Raw genomic sequence first — 19,759 nt, forward strand, 5'->3', positions numbered from 1 at the left:
TGACGAGGTAAAGTGGGCGTTAAAGTATTATAATAAGGAAAAGTGGGCATTGAAGTGCCGTGATGAAGTAAAGCAGGCGTTGAAGTGCCGTGATGAGGTAACATGCCATGATGAGGTAAAGCGACCGTTGAAGTGTTGTGATGAGGTAAAGTGGGCATTGATGTGTTGTGACGAGGTAAAGCGGGCGTTGACATGCCATGATGAGGTAAAGTGGGCATTGAAATGTTGTGACGAGGTAAAGCGGGCATTGAAGTATTATAATGAGGAAAAGTGGGCATTGAAGTGCCATGATGAGGTAAAGCGACCATTGAAGTGTTGTGACGAGGTAAAGCAGGTATTGAAGTATTATAATGAGGTAAAGTGGGCATTGAAGTGTTGTGACGAGGTAAAGTGGGCGTTGAAGTATTATAATAAGGAAAAGTGGGCACTGAAGTGCCGTGATGAGGTAAAGCAGGCGTTGAAGTGCCGTGATGAGGTAACATGCCATGATGAGGTAAAGCGACCGTCAAAGTGTTGTGATGAGGTAAAGTGGGCATTGATGTGTTGTGACGAGGTAAAGCGGGTGTTGAAGTGTTGTGACGAGGTAAAGCGGGTGTTGAAGTGTTGTGACGAGGTAAAGCGGGTGTTGAAGTATTTTAATAAGGAAAAGTGGGCATTGAAGTGCCATGATGAGGTAAAGCAGGCGTTGAAGTGCCATGATGAGGTAAAGCGGGTGTTGAAGTGTTGTGACAAGGTAAAGCGGGTGTTGAAGTATTATGAGGTAAAGTAGGCATTGAAGTGTTGTGACGAGGTAAAGTGGGCGTTGAAGTATTATAATAAGGAAAAGTGGGCATTGAAGTGCCGTGATGAGGTAACATGCCATGATGAGGTAAAGCGACCGTCGAAGTGTTGTGATGAGGTAAAGTGGGCATTGATGTGTTGTGACGAGGTAAAGCAGACATTGAAGTGTTTTAATGAGGTAAAGCGGGCATTGAAGTGGCGTGATGAGGTAAAGCAGGTGTTGAAGTGCCGTGATGAGGTAAAGTGACCGTTGAATTTTTGTATTGAGGTAAAGTGGGGATTGATGTGTTGTGACGAGGTAAAGCGGGCGTTGACATGCCAAGATGAGGTAAAGTGGGCATTGAAATGTTGTGACGAGGTAAAGCGGGTGTTGAAGTGTTGTGACGAGGTAAAGCGGGTGTTGAAGTGTTGTGACGAGGTAAAGCGGGTGTTGAAGTATTTTAATAAGGAAAAGTGGGCATTGAAGTGCCATGATGAGGTAACATGCCATGATGAGGTAAAGTGACCGTTAAAGTGTTGTGATGAGGTAAAGTGGGCATTGATGTGTTGTGACGAGGTAAAGCAGGCGTTGAAGTGCCATGATTAGGTAACATGCCGTGATGAGGTAAAGCGACCGTTGAAGTGTTGTGATGAGGTAAAGCGGGCGTTGAAGTGCCATGATTAGGTAACATGCCGTGATGAGGTAAAGCGACCGTTGAAGTGTTGTGACGAGGTAAAGCGGGTGTTGAAGTGTTGTGATGAGGTAAAGCAGGCATTGAAGTGCCCTGATGAGGTAAAGCAGGCGTTGAAGTGCCTTGATGAGGTAACATGCCGTGATGAGGTAAAGAGACCGTTGAAGTGTTGTGACGAGATAAAGCGGGCGTTGACATGCCATGATGAGGTAAAGTGGGCACTGAAATGTTGTGACGAGGTAAAGCGGATGTTGAAGTGTTGTGACGAGGTAAAGTGGGTGTTGAAGTATTATAATGAGGAAAAGTGGGCATTGAAGTGCCATGATGAGGTAACATGCCATGATGAGGTAAAGCGCCCGTTGAAGTGTTGTGACGAGGTAAAGCGGGTGTTGAAGTGTTGTGATGAGGTAAAGCAGGCATTGAAGTATTATAATGAGGTAAACCAGGCATTGAAGTGCCGTGATGAGGTAAAGCGATCACTGAAGTGTTGTGATGAGGTAAAGCGGGCGTTGAAGTATTATAATGAAGAAAGGTGGGCATTGAAGTGCCGTAATGAGGTAAAGTAGACATTGAAGTGTTGTGATGTGGTAAAGCAGGCGTTGAAGTGCCATGATGAGGTAAAGTGGGCATTGATGTGTTGTGATGGGGTAAAGTGATTCATGATGATTATTTTTTCTTTTCAGGTTTGTAAATTTAAAAAAAACAACATTGCAAAATATGAGGGAGGTGTTGTCTACATGACTCAGGAACTCTTCACTGCGTTGCCTCTGAATTCAAGAGAATTCAAATGTCATGTACCTAAGCCCCAGAAACCATGAAATGACACGTTTTTCTCAGAAGGGTTTCTTTTTCAGCTTGCTTGCATCCATTTCTTCTGCTTTTTTTTCTCTTTGCTCGAATTGCAATGGTCATTGTTTCCATCAGTCAGTTCATTTTTTCCCACCAACCACCATCAAGTCATTCAGCATGTTTTGTCATATGTGTGTTTAGTTGTAGCTGTTAGACTGTTAGTCTTAAGCTTTTTGCAAACATTGTTACAATTAATAAACTAAAGAATGCTTACATTTTCAGTGCTTTAACTTTGAGATGTAACTGCTCCATTTGGTATTTTCTTATTCTTTGCTCATAATATTCTCACAGACTCCCACCGTGCCGAAGCACAAGTCTTCCTCGTCTTTCACACCCTTCATTGATCCGCGTCTCCTCCAGATCTCTCCATCCACCGGCAGTGCGCTCAATAATGCTGGTAAGTGTGATGGCTGCAGTTCCCTGTGTGGCCACCAGAGGACAGTCTCACTGCTGGAGCATCACACTCCACTGGTTCTGTATGTGAAGAGAGACACAGCCATCACAAAAGCCTCGTCCTAACCGAACCTGTAGTTTTGCTGCTTTTGTTGAACACTTGATACCAGTATTTTTTTGTGGTAATCAAAAAAGTGGAAAGTGCTGCAAATTTTCATTAGTGAATCTAACAAAATGTATCAAAAGAAAAAAATGCTGAAGGAAAATTAAGCCTTTTCTTAGGAAATCCATTTAAATAGCCTTGAAGACAAAGCACTGAAGGATGCTGATCTCCTGGAGCACTAAAGGGTCCTAATATCTGGAACATGCAGAAGAGGTCCTCGTGTAGATCTAGGAGGTCCTTAATCTGCAAGATGCAGCTGAAAGTAGTGAAGTGAAGATTTGCTCGCCAGAGTCTAACATCTTTACGAATTTGGTCAAAAACTTGGTCAATCCACATTTGAATTCTGGAGGTCCTAAGCCATATTTATGGCAGTCAAAAACCTTAGGAATCAGTCTCTAGATGGGTGAAGGGCACAAACTGCATGTGAGAAGTTCTGTCCTTCCCAGGCTTGTTACCAGGGGTCTTCTTTTTGACCCCCAAGAGTTTTCTAGCATCTCTGTCTGATTGCATTGCAGTTAAGGCAGGCTTACATCAAAAATGTCTGAGCTCTATAGAGTAAATCTCAATTGCCTGATTGCTTGCATCATCACAAAATCTAACTATATCATAGTCTAGCTTTAATCTGCTAAATGTGATTAAGTCATGAAGATACAGATGATGTAAACAATAACTTAAAAATTTTTAAAGCTGGTTTAAAATTGTGCGTATTGTGAAAAGCGATATATAAATAAATGTGGCCTGACTTGATTTGCCTAAATATTGACTCTGGTTTTGTCAGGTTACAGTAATGATGCTCGACTGCAGGAGGCTCTGCGGCAGGACGCGTCCCGTAAGGGATCGGTGGTCAACGTCAATCCTGTCAACACACGGCCCCAGAATGACACTCCAGAGATCCGCAAGTACAAGAAGAGGTTCAATTCAGAGATCCTGTGCGCTGCTCTCTGGGGTGAGTGATATTAAAACAAGACCTGACAAAGAGTGTGTCATGATTCCTGACCCAAAATGCACAATCCACCACCACAGTCTGACCAAAAAAAAAAACACCAAAATCAAAGGAACAAAGGCTCTGTGATATTGATATGCCAGTGCACTTTTGCATCGATTTCTTACATGTGCAAAGCATTATTTTGAGTAATTGTTGACTTCAGAGCTGATGCTGCCTCTCAAGTCTGAAGTAGTGAAAGGAAAATCCAGCAGGATTTGCTCTTAACAGTAAAAGAAGCACAGTTCAGTCTTCAATTACAGCAGCTTACAAGATGACACCACACGCTTTCTTCTCCTGAAATCACAGAAAAATCAGGCCTGTGTGCTGTATATGTCTCAACAAGGAATTCAGTCTGTTTCAAACTGAAAAACCCACGACTTTCTTCTTAATTACATTTATAAAGCTGAAGTCAAAACTTTACATATACCTTGCTATTTTACCAAAGTAAGAGGGATTATGCAAAATGCATGTTATTTTTTTTATTTAGTACTAACCTGAATAAGATGTTTCACATAAAAGACATTTACATGTAGTCCTCAGGAGAAAAAGTTGAATTTATAAAAATATCCCTGTTCAAAAGTTTACATACACTTGATTCCTAATACTGTTGTTACCTGATTGATCCACAGCTGTGTTTTTGTTTAGTGATAGTTGTTCATGAGTCCCTTGTTTGTCCTGAACAGTTAAACTGCCCGCTGTTCTTCAGAAAAAATCCTTCAGCTCCCAAATTCTTTGGTTTTTCAGCATTTGTGTGTATTTGAACCCTTTCCTACAACTGTATGATTTTGAGATCCATCTTTTCACACTGAGGACAACTGAGGGACTCACATGCAACTATTACAGAAGATTCAAACACTCACTGATGCTCTAGAAGGTAAACAATGCAATAAGAGCCGGGGGGGGGGAACTTTTGAACAGAATGAAGATGTGTACCTTTTTCTTATTTTGCCTAAATATCATAATTTTTTTTTCCATATAGTACTGCCCTTCAGAGGCTACAGAAGATATTTGCATGTTTCCCAGAGGACAAAATAAGTTAAATTTACCCTGATCTTAAAATTTAAAAAATTTAATTTAAATTTTTAGTTTCCTTCTGGAGCATCAGTGAGCGTTTGAACCTTTTGTAATAGTTGCATATGCATTGGTGCTTGGTTTCCAAAAAAAAAGAGAAGTTTGATCTTTTGTCAGAATAACTCTTCTGTCTCTCTGCCTTCAAACCATCCTGCACATAGAGACGGTGGTCCAGTCATTTCCTTGTGTATAAAAACAAAACAAAAAGGAAAAGCAGAGGGCTGTCTGAAGCAGTGTTTCCCTGTCTTCCTGTCCCTTCGCAGGTGTGAATCTGTTGGTTGGGACGGAGAGCGGCCTCATGCTGCTGGATCGCAGCGGTCAGGGTAAAGTCTACCCGCTCATAAGCCGCAGACGCTTCCAGCAGATGGATGTTCTGGAGGGACTCAATGTGCTCGTGACGATATCAGGTAAGACCAGGCTGCTTTAACACGCATGATCTCTGGACAGCGAAGAGCACAGAACGCAGGGAGGATGTGTCAGCATCTTGGTGTGACAGCAGGAGTATTTCAGCATCACATCTCTGTTATGTAACATCCTCTCGTGGGATCTGGTTTTCTCGTATACATACACAGTGCAGTTCCTGTATTTTCCTCTGTTTCTGTCTGTCTCTGTGGTCGAGTCTCAGACATGACATGTGGAAACTACGATCAGTTTAAAACTGAGAAATTGTGCAAATGCTGTTTTAATATTACATTGTCACACGCTGTAGATTATCAGGTTTAGACATGGTGAAATATTCCATTACACACACAGACGCTTTTGAAACAGCTGTGGCATTTAAGAAACTTTCATGACACTCTTCAGATACAAATCAACCTCCTGGGATCTGGTGAAAATACTTTGTAATAGTTGTGAAACAGTGCTGATAAGCTGTCATTCATCATTTAAAGTGAACTCTGAAACTGCATTCTCCCAGATGCTGAAACGTGTTTTTTTTTTTTTTTTTTCAGTTTTATTACTCAGTACTTAAATGTGTAATGACACTGTTTAAAAGATACCTTAACCCTTTAACTGTGACTCCCATTTTTGACCATAGATGTGAAAATGCACTATTCAAATTTTTATATTTCATGAACGAAAACATTTTGTAATGTACATTTTCAATGGTAATGCAATGTCTGATTTTAAAATGGTTTCCAAAGGATGAATTTTGAGATTTTAAGTTTTCGGCTGATATACAATGTGTTGTGATTTTTAAAGTGTGATAAGCAACAAAGAAAGTCTTTTGTGACAAAGGTCAAAACTCCTGTTATGATGTAGATTTTTTTATTTTGAGGTACACTGTTGTCATAAATTAATCTGTTACTTTTTCAACATAATTTGTAACACAAAACAGTGGTACAATATCTATTTAGGAGTCTTTCTAACAATATATAGTTTATCATAATTAGATTAGAATTTATTTGTAATATGGTGTAGTAAACGTAGGAATCCCGTAAAAAAATGCCTGCTTTTTTATTTTCTTTTAATTTGAAAAGGTCTCTGAATCATATTTTCCCAGCTCAGCTGTAAAATAACCTTAAAGCCCTGCATTATTCTAGCCCCTGGTTAAAAATCATTGCAAAAATAATTAAAACAGAATGCTCCAGCACACCTGGTTCTGTTACCCATTACAGATCAGTATAGGCGTGGGAGCTGTCGTCTCCATGCAGTGGATCTATGTATGCTTTACACATTTCATAAGCTCTTTGGAGTAAATAAACTGATACAGCATAGCACCATATTCAACGAGCGCATTTATCCCAGTACGCAACATTGATTTGGATGTTCTGTAAGTTTGGTCTGGACTAAAAGAACAAGAGAACTGAACTACTCTTTTTTTTTTTTTTTTTTTTTTTTTTTTTTTTTTTTTTGTGTGTATGTAGGGAAGAAGAATAAATTGCGAGTGTACTATCTGTCCTGGCTGAGGAACAAGATCCTCCATAATGACCCTGAGGTGGAGAAGAAGCAGGGCTGGACCACCGTAGGGGATCTAGAGGGCTGTGTGCACTACAAAGTTGGTATGTGTTCATATCTGAATGATTCTATGGTGCTGTATTGTTTCTGCTCCTTAATCAGGCATTGATCTGGTTGCCTGCATTTGTTGCACGGCACTTGCACTGATGTGTGGTTTGTTTCGTCTGTAGTGAAGTACGAGAGGATCAAGTTCTTGGTTCTGGCTCTGAAGAATTCAGTAGAGGTGTACGCGTGGGCTCCCAAACCGTACCATAAATTCATGGCTTTCAAGGTGAATAACCTAATATGACTGTCAGTGTGAGTGAAGCGTAATGTTCTGAACCCAGCAGAAGCGGCTCTTGTCAACCATTTGTTGGTCTCGTGCAAGTGAGTGACTCTCAGCGCTGATTGTGACCAATGAGCTTCTTTAGTTCACTGATTGATGGAGAGAAAAACATTGAGTCGTTTCCCTGCAAAAGTATTCATTATTTATGAGTGAGAAAAAGCATGCTTCCAACTAGATTGTGATGCTAATGTAGTTCTCGTTCTTGGTGTAAATGGGCCTTATAACTGAAATATGCAGATATTTTTGGTGGTCTTAAAGACTCTCACAATGAAAGAATGAAAAATCTGAGGCGTTTTCCTCTTTGTGTGGTAGTCGTTTGGTGATCTGGTGCACAAGCCACTGCTGGTTGACCTTACAGTTGAAGAAGGCCAAAGGTTAAAGGTCATCTATGGTTCCTGCTCTGGCTTTCATGCCGTGGATGTGGACTCGGGAGCCGTCTATGACATTTATCTGCCAACTCACGTATGTACCGAGTGTTCGTTTCTTTTTTTTTTTTTAATATAAATTTGTGCAGCAGTGTTTTCCTGACCCTTCATCTTCCTCTTTCTCAACTGTTTTCAGATTCAGACCAGTATTCAGTCGCATGCCATCATCATCCTGCCAAACACTGATGGCATAGAGCTGCTGGTGTGTTATGAGGACGAGGGCGTGTATGTCAACACCTACGGCCGCATCACCAAAGACGTGGTGCTGCAGTGGGGCGAGATGCCCACGTCTGTCGGTATGTTAATGATGCCTCCACCACTATTCAATCATTACTGTGTCTTTGTGTTTAGAAAGCCAAGTAGTATTTTATTAGTCAATTACTGTCAGTATGTTTACATGTAGTTATATTCAAGCTGCGGCGGTTTTTGCATAGTTGAGCTACACTGTGCAAGTATACGTGACACAATACAGCGTTAAATACCGGTCACATATAAGTTCAACTTTTTTTTTTTGCTTTTGAGTGTTATTTATGAATCACTGTGTTTTGTCCTGACTGAAAGCCTAGCTTATTTATTTGATAATTCATCGGGTGATTAAATTTGAAGGGCAAATGGCCAATATTGATTTTTAGGGTCCCAAGAACTAGGTGCTGGAAAGACCTATTGTATTTGTACTTATTTTCTTCTTCTCCTCATTTCTGCCATGAAAGTTTATGGGAATCAGAGACCATTAATTATAGAGACTCCATACTTGGCTGGATGATCCCAAACGTGGACATCCACACAGTCGCAGACACACGTCTGACTTTGAGAACTTTTGTTTAAAGGATTTAGCAGTGCCTTTGGACTTCATTCAAATTATTTTTGAGATTTTTAAACATCTTGTGCTTGAGTAGGAGTACCACTGATGACTATGGCCCCTTTTCCACCAGCCGGAACTGGGTGCTAGTTCAGAGCTAGTTCTATTGCCCTTTAAGAACTGGTTTGCTTTTCCACGGACTAGAAAGCCACCACAGAGCCATCTTTCCTAGCAATGCTAGCACGACACCACCTCCCGATCCAGTCCCACAGCGCCAACACATCCCGTACAAGCCTAATATGAACAACGCTTTGCAAACCTACATCGGCATCCAAACACGGCGAATCCAACGTGTGCGTGTTTAGCTGCTATTTCAGAAAAAGGCCGGTCAAAAGTTTCTGTTCATCTTGTCGGTCATGGCAACCCCATCCCCAGGCCCTGTTGCAAACCGCTTTTCCTGGTTCCAAGCTGGTGTTTTAGCGACAAAGAACCAATTTGAAACTAGGCTCTGGCTTTGAACCAGCACTCGAACCTTGGTGGAAGAGGGGCAAGAGTGACTCGTGGCTGAATGAGCAGTATCTCAACATGATGCCGCTGCTATGAAGCAGCAAGTGCCCAGCAGAAGGTTTTGATGGCAGCACATGACTGTGCTCTCACAAACATTGTGGCCTCTGCATTCCTTTTTCCAGCATTTCCCGTCTCCTCAAATCCCATTTGATTCTTGATCAGCTCCCACCTCTCCAGCACCTGATGCCCACAGTGGCAGCAGAGCCTTACCTCTAAGCCCCTTACATTTCTCTGCTGATCCTAGTGCCTGTTTGAGGTTCCTGACCCAGTGTACCCAGTGCTTTTGGGAAAAGCCCACACCTGTCCACTCCAAAACACTTGACATCTCCATCTGAATCCTGACTGCCACGCTCATGGGGTGATAAACCCCCAACACTTCTCTGCTGATCCTAGTGCCTGTCTGAGGTTTCTTGACCCAGTTTAGTAGTTCTTTGCATTTGAACCACTCAAATATAGCCAGAATCATCAGTTTATTCTCAGAAGGGGCCTTGTCGTAGGTGACCACTATGTGGGAAGGTCGTGGTCCATTGTGTTCCCTGGTGCATTTGACCATCCTGTCTCCCGCCGTAAGGTGTCCAAGTGTGGCCTTCACCTCCAGTAGGGCAGGGGTGGTGAACATCGGTCCTGGAGAGCTGCAGCCCTGCAAAATTTTGCTTCAACCCTAATCAAACGCACCTGAACAAGCAATCAAGGTCTGAAGGGTTACAAGGAAGCAACAGGCAGGTGAGTTTTAATTAGGGATGGAGCTGAACTCTGCAGGGCTGTGGCTCCCCAGGACCAGAGTTCACCACCCCTGGTTAATGGCAGCCAGTTTAGAAACGTCACAGTGGAGGCTCAATGAGGCCTAGGTGGTAGTTTTCTAGAATGGGTTCACAGAGGCTATCTAAGACAGATTAGCTATGCGAGAGGCTGCATCTAGAAGATCTAGAAGCACTCAGAGATGTGGCTGTGAGCCTGAATCTTCACTTCAGGGTTCACTCCTTCTACTTTAGAGCCCATGGCGATAGACAGGTTGACTCTTGTAAAGTGAGATGTTGTCTATACCGAAGTCAACCCTGGCCATGATTGCTCAACTTACCCAAAGTTTTTGGGAAAATCCCAAACCTGTCCAGTCCAAAAACACTTCACAGCTCTGTCTATGTCCTGACTGCCACACTTACATGGGGTAATAAATGGTCTATCTTGCATTACTAAGTGGATTCTGGAGGCACCAGGAAAATTCATTGACTAATCATTTGCTGAGACTCTCCAAATCCTCAACACCTCCATGGGTGACCTTTAGAGAAGGGCGGTGTACAATTTAATAGCACCATCTTACATCTGTCTGTGCACCATCATCAAGAGCAGGTGAAGTTCCTCCTGATGCACTGCTTTCCTCTGGCTCACCTCACTCACATTGGGTGCTCATCTGCAGAGTTTAGCTCAAACCCCATTTAGACACACCTGAACCAGCTAGTCAAGCATGCAAGAAATTTCCAGGCATGTCTGTTGAGGCAAGTTGGAGGTCGGTCATGAACAAAGGCGGAGATAGTCAGCACTTCTGCATATTTCCTGTTGTTTCCATCAACATTTGAGACATTTAAAACCATTTTTCTACTCATGCTCAAAACCTACTTCATATGAAATGATGTTTCTAATTTGTAATATCTGTTTAATGAAAAGTAGTAAGGCACTCAATTAGTTAGTCCCAATCAACGAGACTGAGACACTGAATTTAGCCTAGCCTAACAGTGTGTATTTATGAACACAGTCATTTCTCACCTGTATTTTGTGTTGTTTATCTTGCAGCTTATATTCGCTCTAACCAGATCATGGGCTGGGGAGAGAAGGCTATAGAGATCCGCTCTGTGGAAACAGGCCACTTGGATGGAGTTTTCATGCACAAAAGAGCACAGAGGCTCAAGTTTCTGTGTGAGAGAAATGACAAGGTGTGTTTTTGGACCCTCTTTTAGTGCTTCTGCTGTAAAATCAGTTCATGGGCTTCACCTGTGAGATTATGAACCTCACAAAAACCTAAAGTCCTAAAGTAATTCAGAAAATGAAGTATTTTAATGAAATCTGTATTATTATCTTAAATTACCGCAATTAGAATGAGGTTATTTTTGCTTTAACAATGTATTATTTTCATGTTTAACATGAATAAGTATCTAATGGGAACTCTTTTGCAGCAACTGTGTCCTAAAATGGGCTTTACATTCCTTCTGCCGAATATGGTTGTTTCTGTGTTTTGATTTTGGGGTGAAATATGGCCTGATCCTAACAGGACATGCTCTTGAGAGGTTTTGTGAGACTGTCCCTGCTCCATCTATTGGGAGTTGATTGTAAACTGAAAAAGATGTGGACTGATCTGTGAGCAGTTAGCTGCCTCTGTAACGCATCTCTGTTTTGTTTAACGCAGGTTTTCTTTGCGTCTGTGCGTTCCGGAGGCTCTAGTCAGGTCTACTTCATGACGCTGGGCCGCACCTCCCTGCTCAGCTGGTAAAGCACGGCGCGGGACGGCACGGGTCGGAGCTGCCGACGGAGTTTCTCGACGTGATCAGCTGAGGCCAGGCGACACGAACGGCCAGAGCCCGCTGAAGGACTGACAAACCGACAAACACACTAATTGAAACTGCGTCCTTGTGCAGCGTGCTGCATGAGGAACGGGCTTGAGTATCTACAGTATTATTGCTAGTCTGTGTAAATGTCTTTCTCTAGAGTTTAATAAAATCTGACTCGGCTGAGAGGAACGGTGACATCCCGCTGTTGTGTCTCTCAGTCACACATCGTGTTCTGACAATGGTGAAACACAAAATGGCTTTGTTTTGTCATGTATTTTTATTTATGGCTTGTATTTATTTCTAGGTTGTTTTTGTTTCGTTTTGTTGAATTTGTTTTTACTAAGCAGAGTAGTTCCAGTAATGTGGAGGATTCCTGAGAGGTTGTTCCCAGTGTGCTCCGTATGGAGCGTCTTATGAAGTCAGCTAATGGTCATGTGACGTCAACCGGAAGCGGACAGCCGCGTTAGCTTCGGTTTTGCTTTTGGCACATCAAACGCATGGATTTGGATTCATTAGCCTGTTTAACGCGGACTGTCCTGTGGCTGCTTGTTGCCCGTCCTCATCATCTTCTCATCTGCTTTCATGGCGTCTCTTTTCTTCCCCTCATTTCATTTCATCTCTTCTCCTTTCGTTTTTTTATTGTCTTTTATCCAGTTTTTTTTCTTCTGCCTCATGTCTGATGACATTCCTGTTGTTTGAATTGCGCATCAAAATGAGCAGTGAAGGAGTCTTAAGCTGTTCAGTGAGTATCTCTACTTGTTTTGAGATGTGTGTGTATCCAATCCTTTTGTGTCTTTGAGAAACCATGAGTGAAAGCTTGTTCTGGCATCTCATGCGTTGGACCTGGAAAACTGAAACTGAATGGTCCACTCAACATCCAGAGCAGAAAACGTAGACATTTGATTCATTTCGTAAGTTTTTCCATGCTCTTGGCACAGATAAGTGGATTTCATCGGGCGGCACCCAGTGCAGACCATCACAAACGGAGTAATGATCCCTGTGATGAAACACTACCTTCAGTCTGATGTGAAAGACCGTCTTGGTCATGGACTATGATTATTATGATTTGAAACTGAACTGTGTTTATGTAATGAAAGGCAGGACTGTGGAATGAAGCGACTGAACCAAATGAAAGGGATGAGCGTACACGAGTCCAGAGACGCTCGCCACACAACGCTTCTGGTGTCACTGCTCTTGTTCCATCTCCTCTTCCTGTTTTTTAAAGTTTACACACACACACACACACACACACACACTCTTCTGCTGATTGGAGTGAATCTGTTGGATGATGTCTGTTATGGTTACTGGAGGAACTGTCTCTGTTTAGTTCATTTCTCCCACCATACACTATAGATTTATATGTTCTATAAGTTCTATATTTATGTTACTTGTGTTAATTAGTATTAGATCATTTTAAGATTTCAACGAAGCTGTCGAACTTGAGATTTGTTGTAAGAAGAACATGAACCGTGCCAGTGGCAGAAACTAAAAGTGAAGCGTACATGTTTAGAAACAGCCACAAAATGAAAACTGCTTTGATGCTTTTTTTAAGCTTTAACTTTGAGAATTTCACAGTCCTTCACATAGTTAAGATTCAACTAGCGATTGTGATGTTTCAGTTATTGCCCTGATAGAGTGATCTAAAATAAATTCACCTGGAAAAAAGAAAAAAAGGTTTAAACAAGCAAAGTTTTGTCAATTTAATGTTCATTATTGTGTTTTATTTTAAGATTTTGTTTTTTAATTTCAACCACAATTCTTGTTAATTAATCAGTGATAATTCAGATGGTGTTTCCTCAGCGCTGCTTTGAATTTCTGAATCTGTTCTTGGCTGACTGGTTGTCTGTTTTCAGTCGTGGCACTGTATCGTATGTCCTCTCTCTATATGACAGGAAGTCCTGTATTTTCCTGATGGTCCTTTGTTTTTCTTTGAAAATAAATTCGGTTTACTTTAAGGAGTGATGCTTGTGTTATTTGTTGTGTTTGAACGGTTCATGGAAATGACCTTCATGTAAACTCTACTGTCATTCCAGTGCGTGTCTGTCGTTTGGGAAGGATTTCTGAAAGCCTGGGGAAGTCTTGAACTTTCAGAAGAGGAAGGTCACTGGCTTCTGCAGGTGTTTTTCTAACCATAGCCCTTACCATAGAGCTCGCAAGTGTCTTGGTGGAAGAGTGGAGTATCATCTCACAGCTGCTGGACACCACATGCTACTTTCTCATGCTATTTCCATTACTTAACATCTCTTAGAGGAAGAACATGCATCATCTTCATTCACAACACAAAAGAAAACTGAAATTTTAAAATCCAGAAGTCTTATGGTAAATCTTGTGATTTTATTGAATAATTTTCCTTGCAGTTGTTCAGTCTTGCATTTAGTAGAAAGTGATTTATGGCCATAAGGTGAAAATAACATGAAATGCATCACTGTGGGGAACTTGGCACTTCTAGAGAAATGCATTTCAGGGAACTGATTACTCATCAGTTTCCAGCTACTGCCAGCATTTTTAACATTTTGACTAGATATTTTGTTGTATGGATATCTCAACATGAAACATGTCAACAGAAAAACACATTTTCTTGTTTTGTTTTTTTTATTACCACAAGTTTCAGAAAAGCTAAGAAAACTTTGCTGGTTACACATGTAACCATGATTCCCTAAAAGGGAATGAGACACTAAGTCCTCTTGTGGAAAAAACTTCCAACCCCACTAGAAATTTTACGTTCCCAGAACGTCCTCAGAACGTCCCCATAACGTTCTGAGACGGTCACGATGTGGAGTTCTTTAAAGGTTTGGGGGACATTATTTGGAAGACCTTCACAGAACATTCAGGACGTTCTTGGGACGTTTAGAGGACCATATTTTATTTGGAAATGTGACGTCCCCCAAACCTTGTCAGAACGTCCACGCTGGTGTCAAGAACATCACCTAGTAACGTTCCCAGGATGTTCTTAGACGGTCATGATGTGGAGTTTTTTAAAGGTTTGGGGGACGTTATTTGGAAGACCTTCACAGAACATTCATGACATTCTTGGGACATTTAGAGGACCATATTTTATTTGGAAAGGTGACATTCCCAAAACGTTCCTAGAACGTCCACGCTGGTGTCAAGGATGTCACCTATTAACGTTCCCAGTACGTTCCGAGACGGTCATGATGTGGAGTTCTTTAAAGGGTTAGGGGATGTTATTTGGAGGACATTCACAGAACATTCAGGACGTTAATGGTTTGGATCTATATTTTATAACTTGAGCCAATAAAAAATAATTAATTTGCACTACACAATATTTCTATGAAAACTGTTTTATTAAACCTGGCATGAAAGTATATTTTTCTTGTTGAAGAAAGTCAATTAATTTAAATTCTAGTTTTGATCTAAATAAAAAGATATAGATTTAATCAAAACAAAATTTCCCATTTAAGAAATAAGATTATAAATTATTTAGAATTACTGCAACTGACATCCAGTCACAGACGAAATCAACTGAAATAAAAGACATTCAATTTCTTAAGATCTCAGCAAAGGAGGATTAAACAACTCCACAAACAGTTTGACTTTGTCATGCAGAAGTTCTTACTGAGAATTAACAGAGGTTTATTTTCACAGTTTTAGTGAAAGTGAGGTTTTAGTGAGGTTACCATTTTGGTGAATAGTGTCTGCTTTAGTTGGTCACTTGGTTGTTGACATTATACCACTGTTATATATTTTTTCTTTTGCTGCTGCAATTCTGTGTTGAGAAAGCACATTATGATAGCAGAGCAAACTAAGATAAAATGCAATCAGGTAATGTTGGCCTCTTGATGCTGGTGAAATCTTTATATAGTGGCTTGACTCATTGTTTGTTGCATTGTTTATTACAGTAGCTCATCGGTGTACTGATTGTGTTTTGGACCATGTGAACATATTTGTTTTGTGCATGAAGGAGATTGATTTGTGGCACACACAGACATGAAGAATCGGCGTAAGAATCTCAACAATGGTGACAATCAACAAAATATTCAGATAAACAGATCTTTGAACATCACAAAACAAGCTACTGATAAATTGCAACACAAATAGCAAAAATTAAAGCAAATAGTAAAAATAAAAGAAAATACTAAGACAATTCAGGTGCATAATTTATTCATGTTGCAATGCATTCTGGGAGCCATTACTGAGTTTTGATTGGAGTTCCCAGAATGCACTGCAGCATGAAGCTTTTTGTTTATTGTCACCATCATTGAGTTTCATATACTGATTCTTGATGATTGTGTGTGGTTAAACAGAACAGATGTTCAAATTAAAACATTACTTTTATCAACCATATAAAGTTATTTTTACAATCAAATGTTCATAGGCTCAGATTTTGGATGAGATCAGCGTGTCAGGCCAGTACATGACTACATTATTGTCAATAACCAGCCAACACTGCTTGATCTTGTTTCCTTTTGGCTTTTTTACCATAACAAATGTGTTTTGCAAACACAGAGATACAGCAACCAGAGAAAAGCTAACACTAAAAAGTCAAGGGTCAAGAGCACAACTAAAGCACACACTGACCACATTAATGGTGACTTCAAACAAACCATTCAACATCTAAATCTCTGTTCTCAATAAAAACGTTTTTAGACATATGACAGAAATTAAGTCAAACTGGTTAGTAATGAGTGAAGCTGCTGATGCTGTTTGTGGAGTTGTTTAATCCTCCTCTGCTGAGATCTTGAGAGATTTAATCTTTTATTTCAGTTGATTTTATCTAAGGCTGTGACTGGAAGTCAGTTGTAGTAATTATACATTTTTTTAATAGATTATTTCTTAAATGGGAATTTTTGTTTTGATTAAATCTATGTCTTTTTGTTTAGATCAAAACTAGAATTTAAGTTAATTGACAAGAAAAATATACTTTCGTGCCAGGTTTTATAAAATAATTTTCATAGAAATTTTGTTTAGTGCAAATTATTTATTTTTCATTGGCTCAAGTTATAAAGTATAGATGTGAACCATTACCCTAAATTTTTTAAATTGGATGAATGAAAACATTTTTTCAATCAAATTTTTTTAATTGGATGAATGAAAACATTTTTTTCAATCTATTTTTTTTCATTGGATAAATGAAAACATTTTTTCAGTGTTAACGTCCTAAATGTCCTCTTTGTAACGTTGTTATGTGACCACAGAGTAACCAATATAGAACGTCCTCCCAAAGTCATATTGTGAACGTTATTATATGACTAAAAGAGGACCATGTGAGAACGTTCTGTTAATGTCCCAAATGTCATCTTTGTAACGTTCTTATGTGACCAAAAAATAACCAAAATGGAACGTCCCCCTAAAGTTGTATAACGAACATTGAGCACCAGCACTTTCGTAACCAAAAGAGGACGTTTTAGGAACGTCTCCAATGTTCTGTAAAGGTTAGGGACATTCGTCACCTTTAGACAACTTTTAGGGAACGTTGCGAGAACATCTCCTCCTACGTGGGAAGCCTATTGGTCCACATAGCCTGTGACGTCATGGGCAGGTGCCCGATAGTATAAAAGGGCACGTGCTGAACATGTTAACAACTTAGTTGTCTGAAGGAGAGATTAAACAGGCAGGCAGAAGGCATGGCGAGAGGATGCAACGTCTCGTTCCCTCTCGGGGGAACCATGGTTACATGTATAACCTGAGATCTGCACATTTTGTATGTTTCTAAATCTGTCACACTCGAGCAGGCCTCGAGGACTGGAGTTGAGAACCACTGCTCTAGTGGACACTTTGGGGAATGAAATGCCAACCGAGGCACACGCCTTTTCACCTGGTGATAGAGCACCAAGGAAGTGACAGACATACACCTAACTTTTCCTCAGAAAGGGGCCAAGACACTGACCCCCGGGCTGTTCACATAGCTTGGCAGAAATGGGGAACCCAGTTTTAGAAGAAAAAGGGACATCCAAACCATGTTAGGAACACAGCAATCCTTAGATAGCAAATGTGAGCTGTCTACCAATACGTTCCCACAAAACCGCCCAGAGAGACAGAGAGTGGGCTATCTGCTTAAATCCCTAGCAGGGGAGATAGCACAGTCTATGCAAAGGTTCAAGGAGACTGCTACTTAAAAACTTTAAATAAGGGACCAATCACCAAGCTGTCACATAGCCAGTCTATGAAGAATGTGACACACACGTCTCCAGGAAATCCTGTATAATCTAACCAATCCGATGATGACTTCGAAACTTTGAAAAAGTGTTTCCAGCTAAGTGTGCCGTCTGCATCAGACGTTTAGCCAACGTTCCATGGGCGTGACATCTGAGGCTGAGACTAGCACATAGCTTTCTTCAGACCACCAACAGTGGTCAAAATCCTAACAGGGGAGACAGCACTGTCTCAGCAAGGGGCTCAAGGAGACCACTACTTAAAAACCATAGTAGGACGAGAAGTCACTGAGCTGAAGCTCAGCTATCCTCAAATAGCAGTTCTCTAAGATAAGCCTGAAGACACCCCCCCAGATCACAGGGAGGGGGCCATCTACTTAAAACCCAAACAGGAGACAGAAGAGTCTAGGCAGGGGCCTCACGAAGACCACTACTTAAAACACACTAATCCTCAAATAGCAGTTTCCTAGGCAAGGATTCAGTGCTTACTTGGGAGAGCTTGTTCCAGGGGGAACCCAACCTAGTCATAGAAGCCAGACTTGAACACAGCTGCCTTCAGACCGCTATATTCCAGAGCAAAGTAAGTTTGAGCTGAAGCATAACCATTCACAGACAACTACACTCTGAGCAAGGACTGTTCACTTAAAGGGGGAAAGCTCTGAAGAGGGGGAGCAATCTACTCTGCCCAAACTTAATAAGTGGGATTCAGGGGCTGCCAACTTAAAAATACTCATAAGACTGGGGAGGCAAACCACTCCTAACCTCTTCTGGCTTAACACAGGAAAGAACATTCCCCATAATTAGCTGGGAATACAGCTGTCCTCAAACAACTATGTTTCAAAATATATCTACACCCAGTGAGACAATAATATGCATATTATCGGGAATAGGAGCAAATGCGAGCATAGCATTGACGCTGTGACTCATCACAATGAGTGCGTAACATTGAATACGCATGCTCAATATAGCACTATGCGCTCGACCCAAAAGAGGACCCCGCCGAGCGTCCAAGCTCACAGCAGAAGCTTTTAAAAGGTACGTTCTCTTCTTAAACTTTTCTGCAAGCTTGACCTGCGAACCCCGCAAGTCTTTGCTGTGCCTCAGCAGCAGTGGGACCTGAACCGCGAGATGCAGACGCTCGTCCCCCATCACTTGAGAACAGGGACAAATACAAATGGAGCATTCTCATTGGAAACACTTTTAACAAGTGCATTCAGATCACTCGAGTACCGAACACGCAAGCTTCTGACCAAGACACGTAACGCATAGATTGTGTATCCTCAAGTGGCAGAAACCTTGGGCACAGAGGGACACTTCCTAAAACACTCACTTGCCTTGGTTTCTCACACACACTCTCAAACATCCGCCTCCTGAAGACAACTAAAGTTGGTGCCCTTTTATACTACAGGGCACCTGCTCATGAAGTCATGGGACCAGTAGGATTGGAGTTTTTTCACATGTGCTTTAGACACCGGTCCTGCTGGTGGCTGTCAAAGTGTCCACTAGAGGATGCAGCGTGAGAAGGGGAATCACATTTTTGTAAAATTCTGTCTGGATCAGGTTAAGATTGCTGATCAAAACATAGATGGAGTAGATAGCTTCCATCAAGATGTTTGATGATTGCGTTATATTAAATATTTCTGCTTCTTCTTTACATCCAGACATTCAATACTCTTTCAGAAGGTGACTTGTGTGTAGATCTTTGTGTATGTATACACACACACACACACACAATGTTTATTTGTGAAGTAGTTCATTAGAAGGTTAAATAATATAAAGACTCATTTAATCTTTCAGTTCATCAAATGTCAAAGAGTCACAGTGTGGCAAAATTAAAAGGCAAATGATGCATTTCAGAACTAGTTTATGTCTTGCACAGTCACAACGAACTGTGACTAATATGAGTAAATATGAGCATTTAGCGGTCAAAACTAACCACAGTAATGGGGCAAGAAGACAGTGACCTTTCATTTGGAAGAAATCCCAGCACATGCAATCTTGTCTTCATAACTGAGAAAAAATGACTTGAGTACTCAAGAGTATATTACATTAATGTGAGATTACAACATCTTAAAATAACTGATGACAGGGCAAGTGACTAATGCCATGTGTGTGGAATAAT

The 19,759-nt window shown here is 41.0% G+C and overlaps 1 protein-coding gene across 2 annotated transcripts in view; it reads left to right on the forward strand.

Annotated features, from left to right (window-relative positions):
* map4k4 (mitogen-activated protein kinase kinase kinase kinase 4) overlaps nt 1–13,479 on the forward strand; it is a 52,194-nt gene extending 38,715 nt beyond the window's left edge. For both annotated transcript variants that reach the window (XM_051118584.1, XM_051118585.1), the window contains 9 exons: nt 2,592–2,697; nt 3,635–3,802; nt 5,176–5,319; nt 6,778–6,912; nt 7,039–7,139; nt 7,506–7,655; nt 7,755–7,914; nt 10,773–10,912; nt 11,383–13,479. In XM_051118584.1, coding sequence (XP_050974541.1) covers nt 2,592–2,697; nt 3,635–3,802; nt 5,176–5,319; nt 6,778–6,912; nt 7,039–7,139; nt 7,506–7,655; nt 7,755–7,914; nt 10,773–10,912; nt 11,383–11,466 — 1,188 coding nt within the window. In that variant the 3' untranslated portion in view covers nt 11,467–13,479. The remainder of the gene's footprint in view (nt 1–2,591; nt 2,698–3,634; nt 3,803–5,175; nt 5,320–6,777; nt 6,913–7,038; nt 7,140–7,505; nt 7,656–7,754; nt 7,915–10,772; nt 10,913–11,382) is intronic.
* The last annotated feature ends 6,280 nt before the right edge of the window (nt 13,480–19,759 follow it).

The sequence above is a fragment of the Labeo rohita genome, chromosome 9 (genome assembly GCF_022985175.1).
Source record: "Labeo rohita strain BAU-BD-2019 chromosome 9, IGBB_LRoh.1.0, whole genome shotgun sequence".
NCBI classification, from domain to species: domain Eukaryota; kingdom Metazoa; phylum Chordata; class Actinopteri; order Cypriniformes; family Cyprinidae; genus Labeo; species Labeo rohita.